The 15,541-nt window shown below is 36.1% G+C and overlaps 1 protein-coding gene across 1 annotated transcript in view; it reads left to right on the forward strand.

The window, feature by feature from the left end:
* The window catches only part of FNBP1L (formin binding protein 1 like), a 29,676-nt gene extending 14,918 nt beyond the window's left edge, over positions 1-14,758 (forward strand). Inside the window, exons 6-16 of the mRNA XM_075711232.1 lie at positions 287-391; positions 939-1,067; positions 3,164-3,310; positions 4,102-4,305; positions 6,670-6,828; positions 10,057-10,071; positions 12,087-12,196; positions 12,823-12,955; positions 13,430-13,524; positions 14,034-14,182; positions 14,580-14,758. Coding sequence (XP_075567347.1) covers positions 287-391; positions 939-1,067; positions 3,164-3,310; positions 4,102-4,305; positions 6,670-6,828; positions 10,057-10,071; positions 12,087-12,196; positions 12,823-12,955; positions 13,430-13,524; positions 14,034-14,182; positions 14,580-14,758 — 1,425 coding nt within the window. The remainder of the gene's footprint in view (positions 1-286; positions 392-938; positions 1,068-3,163; positions 3,311-4,101; positions 4,306-6,669; positions 6,829-10,056; positions 10,072-12,086; positions 12,197-12,822; positions 12,956-13,429; positions 13,525-14,033; positions 14,183-14,579) is intronic.
* The last annotated feature ends 783 nt before the right edge of the window (positions 14,759-15,541 follow it).

Below are 15,541 nucleotides of genomic sequence, written 5' to 3' on the forward strand. Positions count from 1 at the left end.
AATTAACTACAGATCTTTGTAATAGGTTATTTTGTATTTTGATTATCTGACATCTTATAGCATAATTACAGTTGTTTCTTTTCTGGTACTTCAAGGAAATAGGTTTTAAATAGAAAAGTTGGACATTTTTGAGACTTGGTTGCTGTGAGAACAATGTATTTACTTAAAGGCACTTAGTGCATTTAAGATATTTAAATGGAAGGTTTGATATTTAGAATTCAAAATTACTGTACAAAACCAGAAAGGGATAGTGGCTGCTGAAGCAGTAAGTTTGTGGCTTTTGTAGAGCAAAAAGAAATTTGAGAGAGAATGCAGAGAGGCAGAGAAGGCACAGCAAAGCTACGAAAGACTGGACAATGACACTAATGCGACAAAGGCTGATGTTGAGAAGGTAAGAGCGATGCCATTTCTTTCTTCATGCTCTCTTTATAATAAAAAAATATTTTATTTGCATATTTTTCATCAGTACTGGAATAATACTCTTTGTATAAAATTGTGTATAAAATACGCTTGCTTATTATGTCCAAAATCGAAGTCACAGTGAAATATAAGACAGCACAGAGAGGGAGTATGCTTCGTTAGTCTCGAGATGATGCTGTTGAGATGATGATTACCTTCCATAAACAGGCAGGCTTACTTACTGGTATTTGGTATCTTGTGGTATGTATGTTCAGTCACACCTATCTTTTCTGGGATATGCATTTAAGTGACAGGGCTGAGGGAACTAAAATGGTCACTGCTCTCTGTGTATAACAAGTTAGGTCTGCAGACTGTCAGTATATATGACTTCTCACGTTCTTTTTATTTCAATTATAAGGATGTCAGTTTTGATGACTTGTGATTAGTGGCTTTGTATAGTTGGTAAAATAAATTAAAATAATGCTGGATGTCATTGAAAAGCACAAGACATGTTTGAACTGATAACCCTTTCCTACTAGGCTAAGCAACAGTTAAACCTGCGTACACATATGGCTGATGAAAACAAAAATGAATATGCTGCACAACTACAGAATTTTAATGGGGAACAGCACAAACACTACTACATTGTCATTCCTCAGATTTATAAGGTAAAATAATTCACAGAGAAAGTATGTCTGATCTTGTTTTAAGGGAGAAGTAGATTTTAAAATGTAAAACTTTTATTTTGGGGATTTTAGTGGATAATTTTATCAAGAAATTAGCATAATCTTGATACAACCTGTGTTTTGTCAGGAGACTTACTGCTTACAGTAATTATGCTTACACTTGTAATGAAAATATTCTGTTGCATTTTCTGTGAAGATTTTATATTTTATAGACTTGGTTTAAATATTGCTGAAGAGGTATGGCAAAATAAACATTTGAGACATCTGAGCGAGAGCAAACATTTAAAACAATCACTCTCATAAGGTTTGATCACTAGTTCTCTTGATATTTGTGTGTGTGTGTGAATGCTTTGACTCTGGCAGAGATGAAGGAAAGCACCGAGCTAATGGCGGCTGCGTGGTTTAATGTGTCTCATGTATAGGTATAAAATGGGTGGATTGGAGGCAGAAGTACTTCCCCCAGCCTCCCCCCCCTTGGTCACTGCTTCATCAGTATTACCAGCAATCCACAGAACTCTCTACAGTAATAAAGTTAAAGGTCAAGTTAGATCAATGCTTTGCATCTAAAGAGGAGATTTCTCAAGGTGCTTCATGTAACTATTAAGACTTTTTTTTTTTTTTTAAGATTCTGTCAAAACCAGACTTTGCAAACTAGTTTAAAGTAAAGTAGTTGGGGGGCGTCAGTTGAGGGAGAGTTCAGAAGTGTATTGGCATGTACGTTCAGCTGTTTGGGGGAATACTGTGACTGGAGAAACTGATTCTGAGATGTGGAATAAGGAATGGAAAGTAAAAATACTGACTTTATTTGAAGGTGTACCAACTTAAGAATGGTTGATATTTTCCAGAAGCCCAAGGGAGATCATATTTCTAAAAAATACTTATTAGGAGGTCTAGGATTCGCAGGCGAAAATTGCCTTGGCTTATTAAAGAATTTTCTAATATTTTAACTGTTAAGCAGCACTACAGTAGATCTGACATTAGCACACTGATGGAGGAATTGCAGTGAACTCCCAGGAGAAACAGTTCGATTGTCTTTCTTTGTAGCTTGGACCAGAGTTTTGATTTATTGCCTTTATTTCTCTAGGGTTAAAATCCATTATCATTGTAAGATATTACTTACGTTTTTTTGAAATCTTCAGTAAGACCAGAAAAGCCTAGTCCTACTTTCTCTTGGGACTACATTTTTATTATTTCCTTGCAAGTATTTGCTAACATTCTATGGGAGAACCTTGGGAGAGGGATTTAGCATGACTAGGTTGTTGCTTTGTTTTGGAGAGATGAAATTGGATGCTGTTTGAGACATCTGCCTTTGTTAGAGTAGATACAGGAAAGGTCCAACTTCTTATCCCGTTTTTGATAACCTATTGATGTATGTACTATTGCTTTTTGTTTTCTTTTGGTTTTTTCCTCACCTTCAATTAGGGATTTCTCTTTAATTTGTTCTTTTTGTTGTGTTCCAGTAGACTTTTATTACAAATCTTATGTAATGGTATTCTTTTCTTTATTTTCTTGCACACTTCTAAAGGAAATGGTTTGTATTTCCAATCAGAGAGCATGTCTAAACAGCATATGATTTTAATATTTCTAATTTTTCCCTTTTTTAAAATAATTGGTATTTATTGAAAAGTATAAAAATAAAAGCGAGATAGAGATATTATATCATCAGAGAGAAATTATTTGGAACTAGGAGAGAGTGAGGAGATGTAGAAATTGGTAGAATTTCTTTACTGTAGTTTTCAATTTTGCATGAAACAAGTATTTTAAACTAAATAGGTGGCTGTAGACACTGTACACGTGCTTTAAAAAGAATAAGGAAAAGAAAGTCCAGTCCTTTACATAATTTTTAAAAATCAAAGAGTATCAACTCTCATAAGTACTGTTCTGGGCATCTTAAGTCTATGTCTGAAAGGACTTGATTTTTTTAACTTGATTCAGTTCTGTTAAGCAAATAAAAATACTGGGAAAGCACAGAAATTCTGTACTACACTGTGATGACCACAGTAAATGGGTACATCAGGATTGGGGGGAAAAAAAATCTGCAAATAAAAGCTTTATTTTATCTTACTTTGTGCTTGCAGCAACTTCAAGAAATGGATGAAAGAAGGACTATCAAACTTAGTGAATGTTACAAAGGCTTTGCCGACTCTGAGCGCAAGGTTATTCCGATTATCTCTAAATGTTTAGAAGGGATGATCCTTGCAGCAAAATCAGTTGATGAACATAGAGTAAGTAGAATTGAGTGACTTTCTAAATGTGCATGAGCAATTTAACTGATACGGAAGCTGTGGAGAGGGGAAAGACGGACTTACCCTGTACATTTATCTCTATGTTGTCAAATATTTGTCTGCTTGAAAAGTGTTGTGACTCCAGTTTTAGCCTCAGTGGTCACTTCCACTTTCAGTGTCTGTTCTCTTCCTGATTTATTGCTTTCTTGCGATCTGAAGATCTTTGACACTTTCTCACTGTATGTGATTTTGGACACATTGTTTTGGTTATCCTGAAACATCCTGGAATACCAGTGTGGTTGGTACTTTCTCCAGCATGTAGCATTAAATCATCTAAAAGGTGTTCAGTTAACAAAGTACCATTCTATGTCCTATTTGATTGCAGCTATTGGCACTTCTTTCTTATTCCTTCTAATACGGGTTCTTCCCTATTACATCTTACTACATCTAGTTTCTTAGTGTTATCTTCATTTCAGTGCTAATGTTGAAGGATTAGTTTGGCCCTAAAGCATGTCCTGTTTTAAATTTGTGATAACCCTTTGGGAGTATTTGCTGGATTCTGAATAGCAGGGTATGCTTTGATTTACACTCATGGTAACACTGCTGATAAAAAAGGACAGACGTTATCTGAAGTTGATCTATCCAAAAGCATGCATTTTGAACTCTCTCACTTTCCCATCTGTGCATCTCTGCAGTTAAAGGGAAAATTTATGCCTCCGTGTTTTTTTCTCTCCGGTTCTTGATGGGTGTGCTTGTTTTGCTTTTTAAACTCCTTAATGTCCTATGTTTAGGACTCTCAACTAGTGATAGACTGCTTCAAATCCGGTTTTGAACCTCCTGGAGATTTTCCATTTGAAGATTACAGTCAGAATATTTACAGAACTATCTCTGATGGAACCATCAGTACACCAAAGCAGGAAGGAATGAGAATTGATTCAAAAACTACAGTGGGCAAGGCTAAAGGAAAGCTGTGGCTATTTGGAAAGAAGCCAAAGGTAACAATTAAGAAATTACTATTTGGAAAATTAAAATGTGAAGATCTAGAGTGCATGGAAGCAGCAATTTATTTATTTTAAAATAACCTTCCCCTTGCCCGCCACTGTCTTTTGAAATACATGTAAGGTTTGAGGAGGGTTGGATGCTTATTAAAAATCAAGTTCTCACTGGGGGAAGTTTTCCAATTTTTCTTCTAGTGATTTTTGCCTGGGAATGTTTTAATGGTTGTTTGATAAAAGTAGCTTCCCATTTCTGTAACGTTTCTAAGTTTCCATAAAGACTTCCTGCAGTTGCATAGAAAAGGTGTTAATTGTGAATGTAACAATAAGGGGAGGGGGAGTATGCGTGGGGATTGGGCAGACTTCAGATCTCTCTTTTATATTGCAAAAGCAACCCCCTTCTAAACATCACGTTTGGTAGATGTTTATATAAGAGTGTTCTATATAAATTTTTATTATACCTGCTGCTAGTTTTGAAAACTTTGGAGGTTTGTCTGAAAACATTAAAATTTATAATATCTCATTGATAAAGCATACTGTTGAAGCTCCATATGGGTAAATGTCCTAGAAGAAATATTACTATGAAATAGGTAAAAATATTCCTACGCTCAAGAAAAAATTGAAAGCAGAGAAATTACTCCTTTCTTGTATTATTATGAGTTTCAATTAACACTTTCTGTGCAAGATATCTTCGTGGATCAACAAAAAAGATTACAGATTCATGCATTAGCTATATAAATGACTAATGAAGCATGCATATTTAAATTTTATGCTAGGTTGTTATTTAGTATGGGAGCATATCAGTGAGTCATTTTAATGATTCCCACAAATTTCAATGAGGTTATTTTAATGCTCCAACTCAGTTTCTGCCATTTATTATAGGAAACTATTCTTAGAGCTTGTTAATGGTAGGATTTATTTTCCACTTGATAGTATTCCAAGAAAGCAGATCTTTACAGAAAGAAAGGATATAGCTGATTCTTTATTCCCTCCTCAGTGTATTATGTAAGTGCAGCTGTGTGTTAAAATGAAAACTGATTGTTTACTTTTCATGCTGTATAATTAATGATTGATAATAGTTGAAATGCATTAATGCATTAGCATATTTATTGCATTTGGCTGCAGAGGTCGGTGAGATTCAGCCTGCTCTGAAATTAGATCATGATTACCAGTTTGACAACAAGGCATCTTTCTGAGCATTTTGGAGAGGGAAGCTATGAATCTGGACCTTGGCATTGTAAGAAATACCTTAGTATGAGGACAGCTGAAGAAAGCAGACAGGACTTTCCCTACTCTTTCTTCTCCCCAGTTTGTTCATTTTGTATGTAGCATTCAGAGAGTCAGCCTTACTATCTCCTGTATGGAATCACAGATATACATATGTGTATACATACTGCGTACATCTCTTCCTTAAGGACCTGGAGGAAATGGAAGATTATGTCCCTTTTTTTCACCTGTTTTTGGGGAGGATGGAGGCATGCTCTACAAAACAGCAGCTGGGAGCAAAATATGTATCGGGAGATACATACTTAATCCCAAATATTATTTACAGGTTTTAAAAGATATTCTTAAATTAGCTAATATAAAAATATACTGATTTATTGTAGCTGGGGTATTCATGGTGGCCTTTGGGCTTTTGTTTAGCTGAAACTATGGCTGGTCTTGACTTCCAGATATGCATTTACCTATTTTTGATGTTGTCAAAGACATAAAAGTCTTTTGGAAAGGGAGTGAGTTGTGCCACAGAGGAAATAGTACAGAAAAATCAAACTGGGAAAAAGCAGCAGAGGTATGAGAGACAAAAAATGAGAGAAGCAATTTGAAAAAAGGGGAGGAAGAAAGTGGAAGAAGTTCTTGTGATGATACTGATTAAGAATGCCATGCAGCCATCGTGTCAGTCCAGCTTGACTACAGAGGCTGCGTATACTTTTTGTTTTAGTCATTCTCCATAGATGTACCTAATATTTCTATTTTAGCCTACCTGGTAGGTAAGGTAGGTTACATCAAAATGTAGGAAGAAACAGTGAGCAGGAATGCACAAACCTCCAGAATGGCCATAACTAAAGTTGGGAAAAGTGGAACTTCCTCTTTTAAGAAAAGAGACTGGCAACTTCGGGATCTTGTGGAAGTGTTGAGTCTAAAGCTTCTTTGAATATTCCTTCATTCTCTGCACCAACCTGTAACTGAAGATTAATTCATGACATAAGCCTTTTAAAACCAATACAGTTATAGTGTAAATGTGTCTGGAATGTTACAAGCTGTTTCTGTGTTGGATGGAAATTTTATTTTTGTAAGACAGAATTTTCATTTTAAAATTACTTTGAACATTTGGCTTATTTATTGCTTTCTTTATTTCCACATTAGCCACAATCCCCACCCCTAACCCCTACTAGTTTATACACATCCAGTACTCCTAATGGGTCCCAGTATCCCATATTCTCCATTGAACCAGTGCATTATTGCATGAGTGACATAAAAACAGGGAAGCCCAGAATTCCTTCTTTCAGAAGCCTCAAAAGAGGGGTAAGTTCGATAACAAGTGGAAATGCATGATGGGCTATGAACAGTGTGTTTGTGATGTGGCTTTTCTAATGCTCTTCACCCTCATTATAAGGCTTACTTTGTTAAAAGTAACACTTCAGCTCTAAGGTCACTGTTAGGATACTGTGTTTCATATTATACAGAAGTTACCAGCAGGTTAAAAATAAAATCAAATAGAAATGCTCTTGATCGCATTCCAAATACTTGTGCCTAAAAGAAAGGTGTTATAAAGAGGGTGCTCAGCATGTGTTTGATACCTTTCTTCATTGTTGTTCACATTCACAAATGTTTTCCTACCATCATGTAACATATTTTTGCAGTAATTTATCATTGGGTATATAGTCATCACAAAAACCATCTGACAGATCAGATGTCTTACTTGCTGACTTTTAATTGAAATAATAGTAGTTGATTACAAGACACCGAACTAAGAAGGGAGCAATTTCATTTCTTTTGTACATCAAATGCTACAGCACATGGTGCTTGCAGATTTTGAAATGCTGATTTTTGAAATGTTGCAAGTTTAATGCATTTTTCTGATTAATAAGTTGTTCTTGTTTGTCCAAGGTTCTTTTGGGTAAAATTATTGAAAAATTACTACCAGATGCCACCTTCTGAGATTTATCAATTAATTTACTGATTTATAGTGGCATATTCTGCAAATAGAATTTGTTTGGAAGAAAATAAAAGGGAAATGTTAAGTGGTTTCCTAGCAACATTTATAGTACTGGTGCTAAATGTACTGGCACTTTCCTGTTATGTCAGTGAAGCATAGGCTGCCTACTTTATGTACGTTTTATGATACTTATTGATCCAAATAATGAGATAATTGGATGCATTTGACTATATATAATTCATGATTTTCTGATCTTTGAAAACAGTATTGACTTGCTGGCTTGCTGCATCAAGAATGGTTGACTACTGTTGACTTACTGTGGAGATCAAAGTACAATGTGATATTGCAGTAAAGTTACAATTCAGAGGCTCCCTTGCTGTCATTCTGAAATATAATGAGTTACACTTAAAACTTATTTTCTTATGTTGTGGCATCTTATTTCAGGGCCCCAGATATCTTGGAAATACCCTTTCTACCACCACCATTTTTTAGAAAATCCTTGTGGTCCTCTAAGTATTTATGGAGGACAGTTTCTCCTTTCCCCTTCCGAGTCACTTATATCATAATTTGTTCTGGTCATGAGGATAATGATCATTCTTCAGTACTCAGTGAGGAGCTAACTGGATTAGATAGTTGTTGAAATGGCACAGGTCTTGATTACACTTCGTTTTTGTTGATCACTAAATGTGTTGACTCCTGGCTCACAAATCAACACCTTGTAATATCAGTAGTTCTAGAACCTCTTGCTGAAGCAAAAGATCATCTCCTAACAATTACAGAATGTTAATGGAAAATTAAAGCATATTTTAATTTAATTTTCTTAGTCTTACAATTCATTGTTCATGTTGTAAAAGTGAGTGATTTTAATGTAGAATAGTATTCCGTAAAATCAGCAAGGATTGCTAGTATCCTACAAGTCTGGATTAACTCAGATATCCCACAATATCAAATAGTTAATCTCTGTAAATCTTCAGGATGAACATTTTATTTTTATGTATTTTGAAATTCCTTGCAAGCATATTAACAGACATCACATCATCACATATTGAGTGCCTTTTCAACTGAAATGTATACTGTAATTCTAATCTCCTTGATCAGTCTTATCTTTATAATATATCTTGATTCAGTGCTTAATAGTTGCTAGTATGTGATGCTGTTTTCCAGTTTTGTCCCTGGAAAATGATGTCCAAGTGGTATTGACATGCAGAACCATTAAATACCAAATGGTATTTAATTCGCTTCTGCTTCTACCGAGATTTATCCGTGAGCTGGCGTATATCAGACAGTAAGCATAGTGATTATTTTAATGTGCCCTGTACAAGATTTCACTCAAGGCACTGGTGATCACAAAACCAGACTGCCCTCATTCTGTGCTGCATTGCATTAGATTTTCCTATCGTGATGTGCAGCGAAAGCAGCAAACAGTAGCTGTAGAATAGGTTTTTGAAAAAAGTCTTTTAAGTGTAAGCAAGTGTAACTTGCTTTTTAGTACTGCTATTACATGCTGTTTATGATCCTTTGAAATCTTAACATTTGTAAATAGTGTTAGTGCTGAGAGGTCTTTGCTCAATGCCACTTGATACATAAATAGCTGCATCATCAACAGTGATACGTAAACCTTACTTCTGTTTTCTTGGAAGACTCTAAAGGGAACAAGAAGTTTATTCTATAGCTATTTTACATCTTTGGACTTTATTGAGGTTTCTACCAAAGTATCGTTAAGGTGCTTTACTTTCCTCATTGCTAGAAATTCTAATTTTGTGTGTGTGTCCCAGTCAACAGCCTTAACAATTGCTGATGGTCATAAATGACATTGGAGATACGTATCTTCTACGTTGCTTGGTGTTCTCTGGAAAGGGTTATCCAAAGTCATTGAAAGCATGGTAGATCTTCAAAATCTTGTGACTGTTAAACCCAAGATAGGACACCTGGCATCCCATGTTCTGTTTGCTTTCTCCAAGGATAAAGTCTTTACTCTTTAAATGGCTTTATTTTTATCTGGACTAAAACATTTCTAGTATAGCACCAATGACCCAAACGCTGTTTTCAGAAAGTAAAATCACTAACTTCTAAACTTGAAAAAGATGTTTGTTTATTGTAGTTCTACTGTGATAATAAAGTAAATACCTTGTAAAAATTACGTTTGTAACAGTGATGGTAGTGGATTCTTAGCTGTAATTAACAAATTATTTGCGTATGGCTGACCAGTCCTTCATCGTCATCAAATTCTGCTATTTTGTGCAATGTTGGCTGTGTGTTTGTTTCTTCTCCTACAGTAGAAGTTCTTTAGCGTATTGCTCAAAACACTAAAATTCAAAAGTAGTTTGATGAAGTTGTGTATTAGAATTTCATAGGTTAAACTACCCATTATCACCTAGTAATGTTTAAATCAGTAATTCTTAAAGCAGAAGTGCATTTCTGATTCTGTATTTTGCTTTTCTTGTGCTCATAGTAAAATGTATTTTTTATAAATTTAAGTTTTAATCCTTATGTAGTATTTTAAAGATACATTTTTAGGCATTAATCATTTTCGTAACTGGTCATTGCATGTGAGTAATTTCCCGTTTCTTTCTGTTTTCAAATGAACTGTGCAGTGGTCGGTGAAGATGGTAAGCCCGTGTGCTGATCTGTCTGCTGTACTTCTGCTAAGATAGCATGAAAGTAATCTTCTGAAAGTGTTTCCATACCATAACTGCTTTAATTCAGGTGCTGAAATACATCTTCAGACTTTCCTCTCATATACACAGTCTTCTCAATCATCCATGCTTAATGTAAGATAATTAGATTTGTGATCTGGCTGCAACTAAATCTGTGATTTTGGAATTTTAGGGTTGACCAGTGTTCACAAGTTGGTCATGATGGAAATACTTGGTGATTTCTCTTTGTCAGGAAAATTGTTAAAGCAGCATAAAATAGGTATATTAAAAGATTACAAAACTTGTGTAAAGGAGAAATGTTGAATATTGCAAAATTCACTCCTTTGAATTTAACCAAAAAATGGCAGGGGAGATAATCCTTTACACTTAGGAATATTAGAAAGCTGTTATATTAAATGAAAACCACACCTTAATGTTGTTTTGCAGAGTAAATCAGTAAAAATTCACAAAAAGACCTCTGTTCTTCTGATTATTGCTGTAGGATACTCTGGTTTTAACTGACCTGTAAGGAAGAACGATACAGAGGATGTGATTGCCTTTTTGTTTCTTTGTAGTGTGTAAAAGCACCTGAAAGGATTTTAGTTTTTTTTTTTCCTCCAGAAAGAAACACTTCTGCTTTATTTTGGAAACATCGTCTCTTGCTTTCCCTCCTTTTATTGTGTCTTGTATTCCCTTCTTAAAAAGCAGTGAGATTATGATTTTACAAGTGCAAAAGAACCAAGAAGTTGAGGGGCAAGAAGATCTTAAGAGGGGGTATTAGAAACTTGGCACCTGAGCCTAAGGCTACTTGTGTCAAAATCTCGACAGCCAAATTTCTGTCAAGTTTCGTCTTGACAAAAGAAATGCTGTCCAGTTCGGTTGGCCTCCATGGAGGGTTACTGTTATGGCAAGTGGGTTTCTTGTGCTAAAACCAACTTTCTTAGGCAGCTAGGACACAAATAATGTAACTTAACTTCCCATTATTAAGACGTGTACTGTATTTCCTTCTTAACACTGTCGGTGTCTGTCACCCTGAAGGGAAGAGTTTTCACAACAAATGCACAAGATATGTAAAAATCTCTTCCCATGCTTTTCATACCCAAGTCTTTCCATCCTGTTTATAATTGTGGCAAAAGTTTGCAGTCAAACCTTTGCAGGTTTGGGCTCACAATAGGTGGTCTTAAGTTTTTGGGGTGTTTTGTGGTGGTGTTTTCTTTTTCTTTCTTTTTTTTTTTTTTTTTTTTTTTAAAGTGTTTGGGAAGTAGGAGGGTTTTCCCCTCCCTGAAACATTATTTTTTTATAATGAAAAAGGTGACTTGGAATATTTGAGCAAGTTTTGATTCAGATTAACAAATTTAAGTCAAAATTTTGATGTTGTTATGGCTTTTACTGTGCTCTATGAACTAGTTTTACTCGAGGTAAAATGCATCAGAACTTTTTAAGTTTTAGTATCTTTTCTAGCAAGATTGCCGAACTTCGGGAAGAGAACTATACTAGTACTTTGGAATGAAGATCCAAAATACAGTATTTTTCTTCTGATAGCGTCCAAATCTCCATAGAATGCACACTCCAGAGAAAGAATCCATTATATACGTATTACTACTATTATATACACACCTTAGATTTTTGTTCTGACTGAAATTACTCTGTAGTAATTACTTCTGTCCTTTCTAAATCTGCTTGAAGTGCAGTGGCTGTAATAGGAGTACATGGCTCAGCTTTTCAGAAAAATAATTAAGTGTACAAATTTTGAGTTATGTCTGTGAGCCAACTGTTACAGAAGGCAGACAGAACCTTGAATGAATGCCTACGATCTGGCAGCAAGAACGTGCATCTATTCTGTTGCGGTCTTTTATAGAGCTGTGTGTCAAGTAGAGTTTTTAAAAAGGTCCATCCTGCTTCCAGCGACCACTGTCCGTGTGTGGGTATGTCAGTTCAGCTGCCCAGACACCCGCGTGTTACTTGTTTAATAGTATTTCTACTTGCAGGGCCCTGCACTAGAAGACTTCAGCCATCTCCCTCCAGAACAAAGACGCAAGAAACTGCAGCAGAGAATCGATGAACTCAACAGAGAACTACAGAAGGAAACAGATCAAAAGTGAGTCCTTTTTTTGAGTTTTGTCATGGTTCTCTCTCTGTCTGTTTCTTTTGAAGTCCTCTACGTAAGCCAACAGTGCTCAGAAGCTAGGAGAGTATGCTAGTCCGAGCTATTACAAAGCATTTTTTAGTTCATGGTTTATTGTATGTAGGTTCTGTTAGCATTGCTTCCTTCTGCTTCACTGTAATATGCATTTTGATCCTAATGTAGCATAGGAAACACGGGATCTAAAAGCATGCATTAAAAAAAAAAAAAAACCAAAAAACCAACGCGTAGGTCTGTTGAGCAAGAGCGCTGCAACTTAGTACATTAAGAACGTTATTAATATTTAGGAAATTGTGTGTAACAAACAATATGGGAAACGGTATTGAGACTGGATAGAGAAGAGTCAACAGTTGGAGTCCTTGTGTGCTTGTGCACGACAGAAGAAAGGAAGGCAAAGGGCTAAGGTGACAGAATGGCAAAAGGATTTAGGTGTGGTGTGGGGAGCAATAGCTGCTCATGTCTGTGCTTTGTATCTCATCACGGGTCAGGATCACACACACATAAACATTACTTTAGCTTTAATGGATCAGTACTGAGGTATGTAATTTTTATAATCATTGTTGGGTTTTGTATGTTTTTAGAGATGCCCTCATCAAGATGAAGGATGTTTATGAAAAAAATCCCCAGATGGGTGATCCAGGCAGTTTGCAACCAAAATTAACTGAGACTATGAGCAACATGGACCGTCTTCGGATGGAAATACACAAGAATGAGGTTTGACTCTAAAACAATTCCTTGGAAAATGTAAATGAGTGGTAATAGTTTGCCTTATGGGTTATAAATATAGCACCCAGAAAAACTACTTGGTTTAAGAAGGCACTCCTGCTACAATTTTTTTGTGGGGTGCCGTATTTTCATGTATGTTCATCTAGCTAGAGTAAGGATGTACGTTATTAAAGATGTAAACTGGTTAGAAGAATTTCTTATTAATCACTTGCTCTGAAATTCATATGTGATTGAAGATTTTTTTTTTTTTCCTTAAGACTAGTGTGGAGTATAGGCTAAGCATGAGGGATAGGTTCATGCTTCACGTGAAGTAATTAGGAGACTTCACATGTGAATGCAGTCTCTGTGTGGCTGTGTAGTGACAAGTAAACCGTACGCAGTTAAGTGCATTTGTTCAATGGTATTTGCTGGTTTAGAATCAAGTTTCCTCTGACACCAATATTTGTCTTTTTTTCCCCTAAGGCCTGGCTCTCTGAAGTTGAAGGTAAAGTAGCAGCCAGAAGCGACAGGCGGCACAGCAGTGACATCAACCACCTTGTAACACAGGGCAGAGAGAGGTCACTATTCTACCTCTACTGCTTTTATACCTTATGCTTGAATCGGTACTTCTCTTTGATAGTTAATAGTAGGTGATGGTTGTTACTCATCCTCTGAAAAGTTTATGTTCTTCTAAAGGAAAATCTCACTGGTTCTGAACTCTACAGGTCACTTCATGTCATTATGATAACATAAAAAAAAAAAAAAAAGTGAGTCTATCAAAACACCCGCTCATTAAATAGCAGTGCCTTTTAAAGCTATCTTATTGCATTGCATAAGGCTCACCAGTTTTCCATGTTCTGTGGAGCCAGGTTTGTCAGATTTATGTTTGTTTTTGTAGCAGAATTCGGTCCAAGCCTTTGTTAGATCAGTATTTTCAGAAAATCACCTCCGGCAGTAAATACAAAAACCGCTAACAGGCGTTCCCAGAGCGATATCCACGGTCTGCCCCTTCTGCGATGCAGCTATGTTCTGAGTTTTAGAGCTAAGAAGTCTTCAGAGTCCTCACGCTCCAATCATTGCATTGTAGCCCTGAAGGGAGTTACACGGATGATGCAAATCAGGAAGTTCGAGGCCCACCACAGCAACACGCACATCCAAATGAGTTTGATGATGAGTTTGAAGACGACGACCCATTACCAGCTATAGGACATTGCAAGGCAATATATCCGTTTGATGGTAAGGCTAGCAACATGCGCTATGATTCCTTGACTGCAAGGCAACTTGACTATAAGGCGCGGGTGTTATAGCGGAGACAGGTAAAGTGATTTGAAGTAAATTAACTGTATGAGCAACTCGTTGCTTGTAAGATCAGTGGAAATATTTTATAAATCGGTTTAATTCACGAGCAGTGCTTTTGTGCTGTTCTAAGATAAATATTAGCACAGCTACTGGCAAATGTTCAGCTTTACAAATTGGCCTATGTTTTTGTCTGTAAGCCTGTTTGACCATATGTTCTCTTGCACAGATTTTTGGTTCTTCCTGTTTATACATAATCTGGAAACTATGCCCTGGGAAAAAGATGACTTGAAATTCTGTCGGAACACTGAGATTTCTTTGCCTCTTGTTTTCCCAGGTCATAATGAAGGCACTCTAGCAATGAAAGAAGGCGAAATTTTGTACATTATTGAGGAGGACAAAGGAGATGGTTGGACAAGAGCTCGAAGACATAATGGAGAGGAAGGCTATGTGCCAACTTCATATATAGATGTAACGCTAGAGAAAAACAGCAAAGGTGCAGTAACCTATATCTAACAGTAAACTGGCAGCTTTCAGTTGTACATTCCCCAGGGAAAATAGTGGAAAAATAGTAAGTTACACAGGTTCATGGAAAGCATTAGAATATCAGAAGTCAGCAATGGTCTGTTGTTTGCAATGTGAGTTTGTGATAGTTTTTTTTCCAGACATGACCACATTAAATTATGCATCTTATACTGGTCAGTAATTTTGACCAACATTTTCTGCTTTGTTTAACTGATCTAGTTAGGAACACCAGTTCCTGCTTTACAAAGCACTCAATCCAATTCAGCTATTAAACTGAAAAAGACCAGGATTCCTGCTTTTTTTTATCGAATACTTTGTTTTTATAGAGAACTGAAAAATTACTTAAAGATCTCTAAGTTTTACTGTTCCCACTTTTATGACTTAAACTATATGCTTAAACCAGAGGGTTTTTTCCTCTAATAACTAACTGAACTCAGTTACTGAAAATTATTAATTTCCTTCCTTAGCAAATACTTGGCAGCTTTCACTTCTTAAACAGGAAAATGTTTTCTGATTCTGAAAGCTCAACAAAAATACTCAGGAAAAAACATTCTGATTCAGAAGGACAGAAAGTCCACTGACCTGCCTCTCGCCTTCCTTTTCAGTACTTGTAATGTAGAATGTTGTGTATTGGACACAACTTTATTAACTCTAGACACCTTGAACAGACAAAAAAAAGAGACCACATGTAATGCTTGATGTCTTACTGAAACCTCTCTCTGCTCCTGAAAAGGGAATGATTTTATGTTCTTAATCTGTGCCTGTAAGCGAAGT

The sequence above is a fragment of the Pelecanus crispus genome, chromosome 5 (genome assembly GCF_030463565.1).
Source record: "Pelecanus crispus isolate bPelCri1 chromosome 5, bPelCri1.pri, whole genome shotgun sequence".
Classification (NCBI taxonomy): domain Eukaryota; kingdom Metazoa; phylum Chordata; class Aves; order Pelecaniformes; family Pelecanidae; genus Pelecanus; species Pelecanus crispus.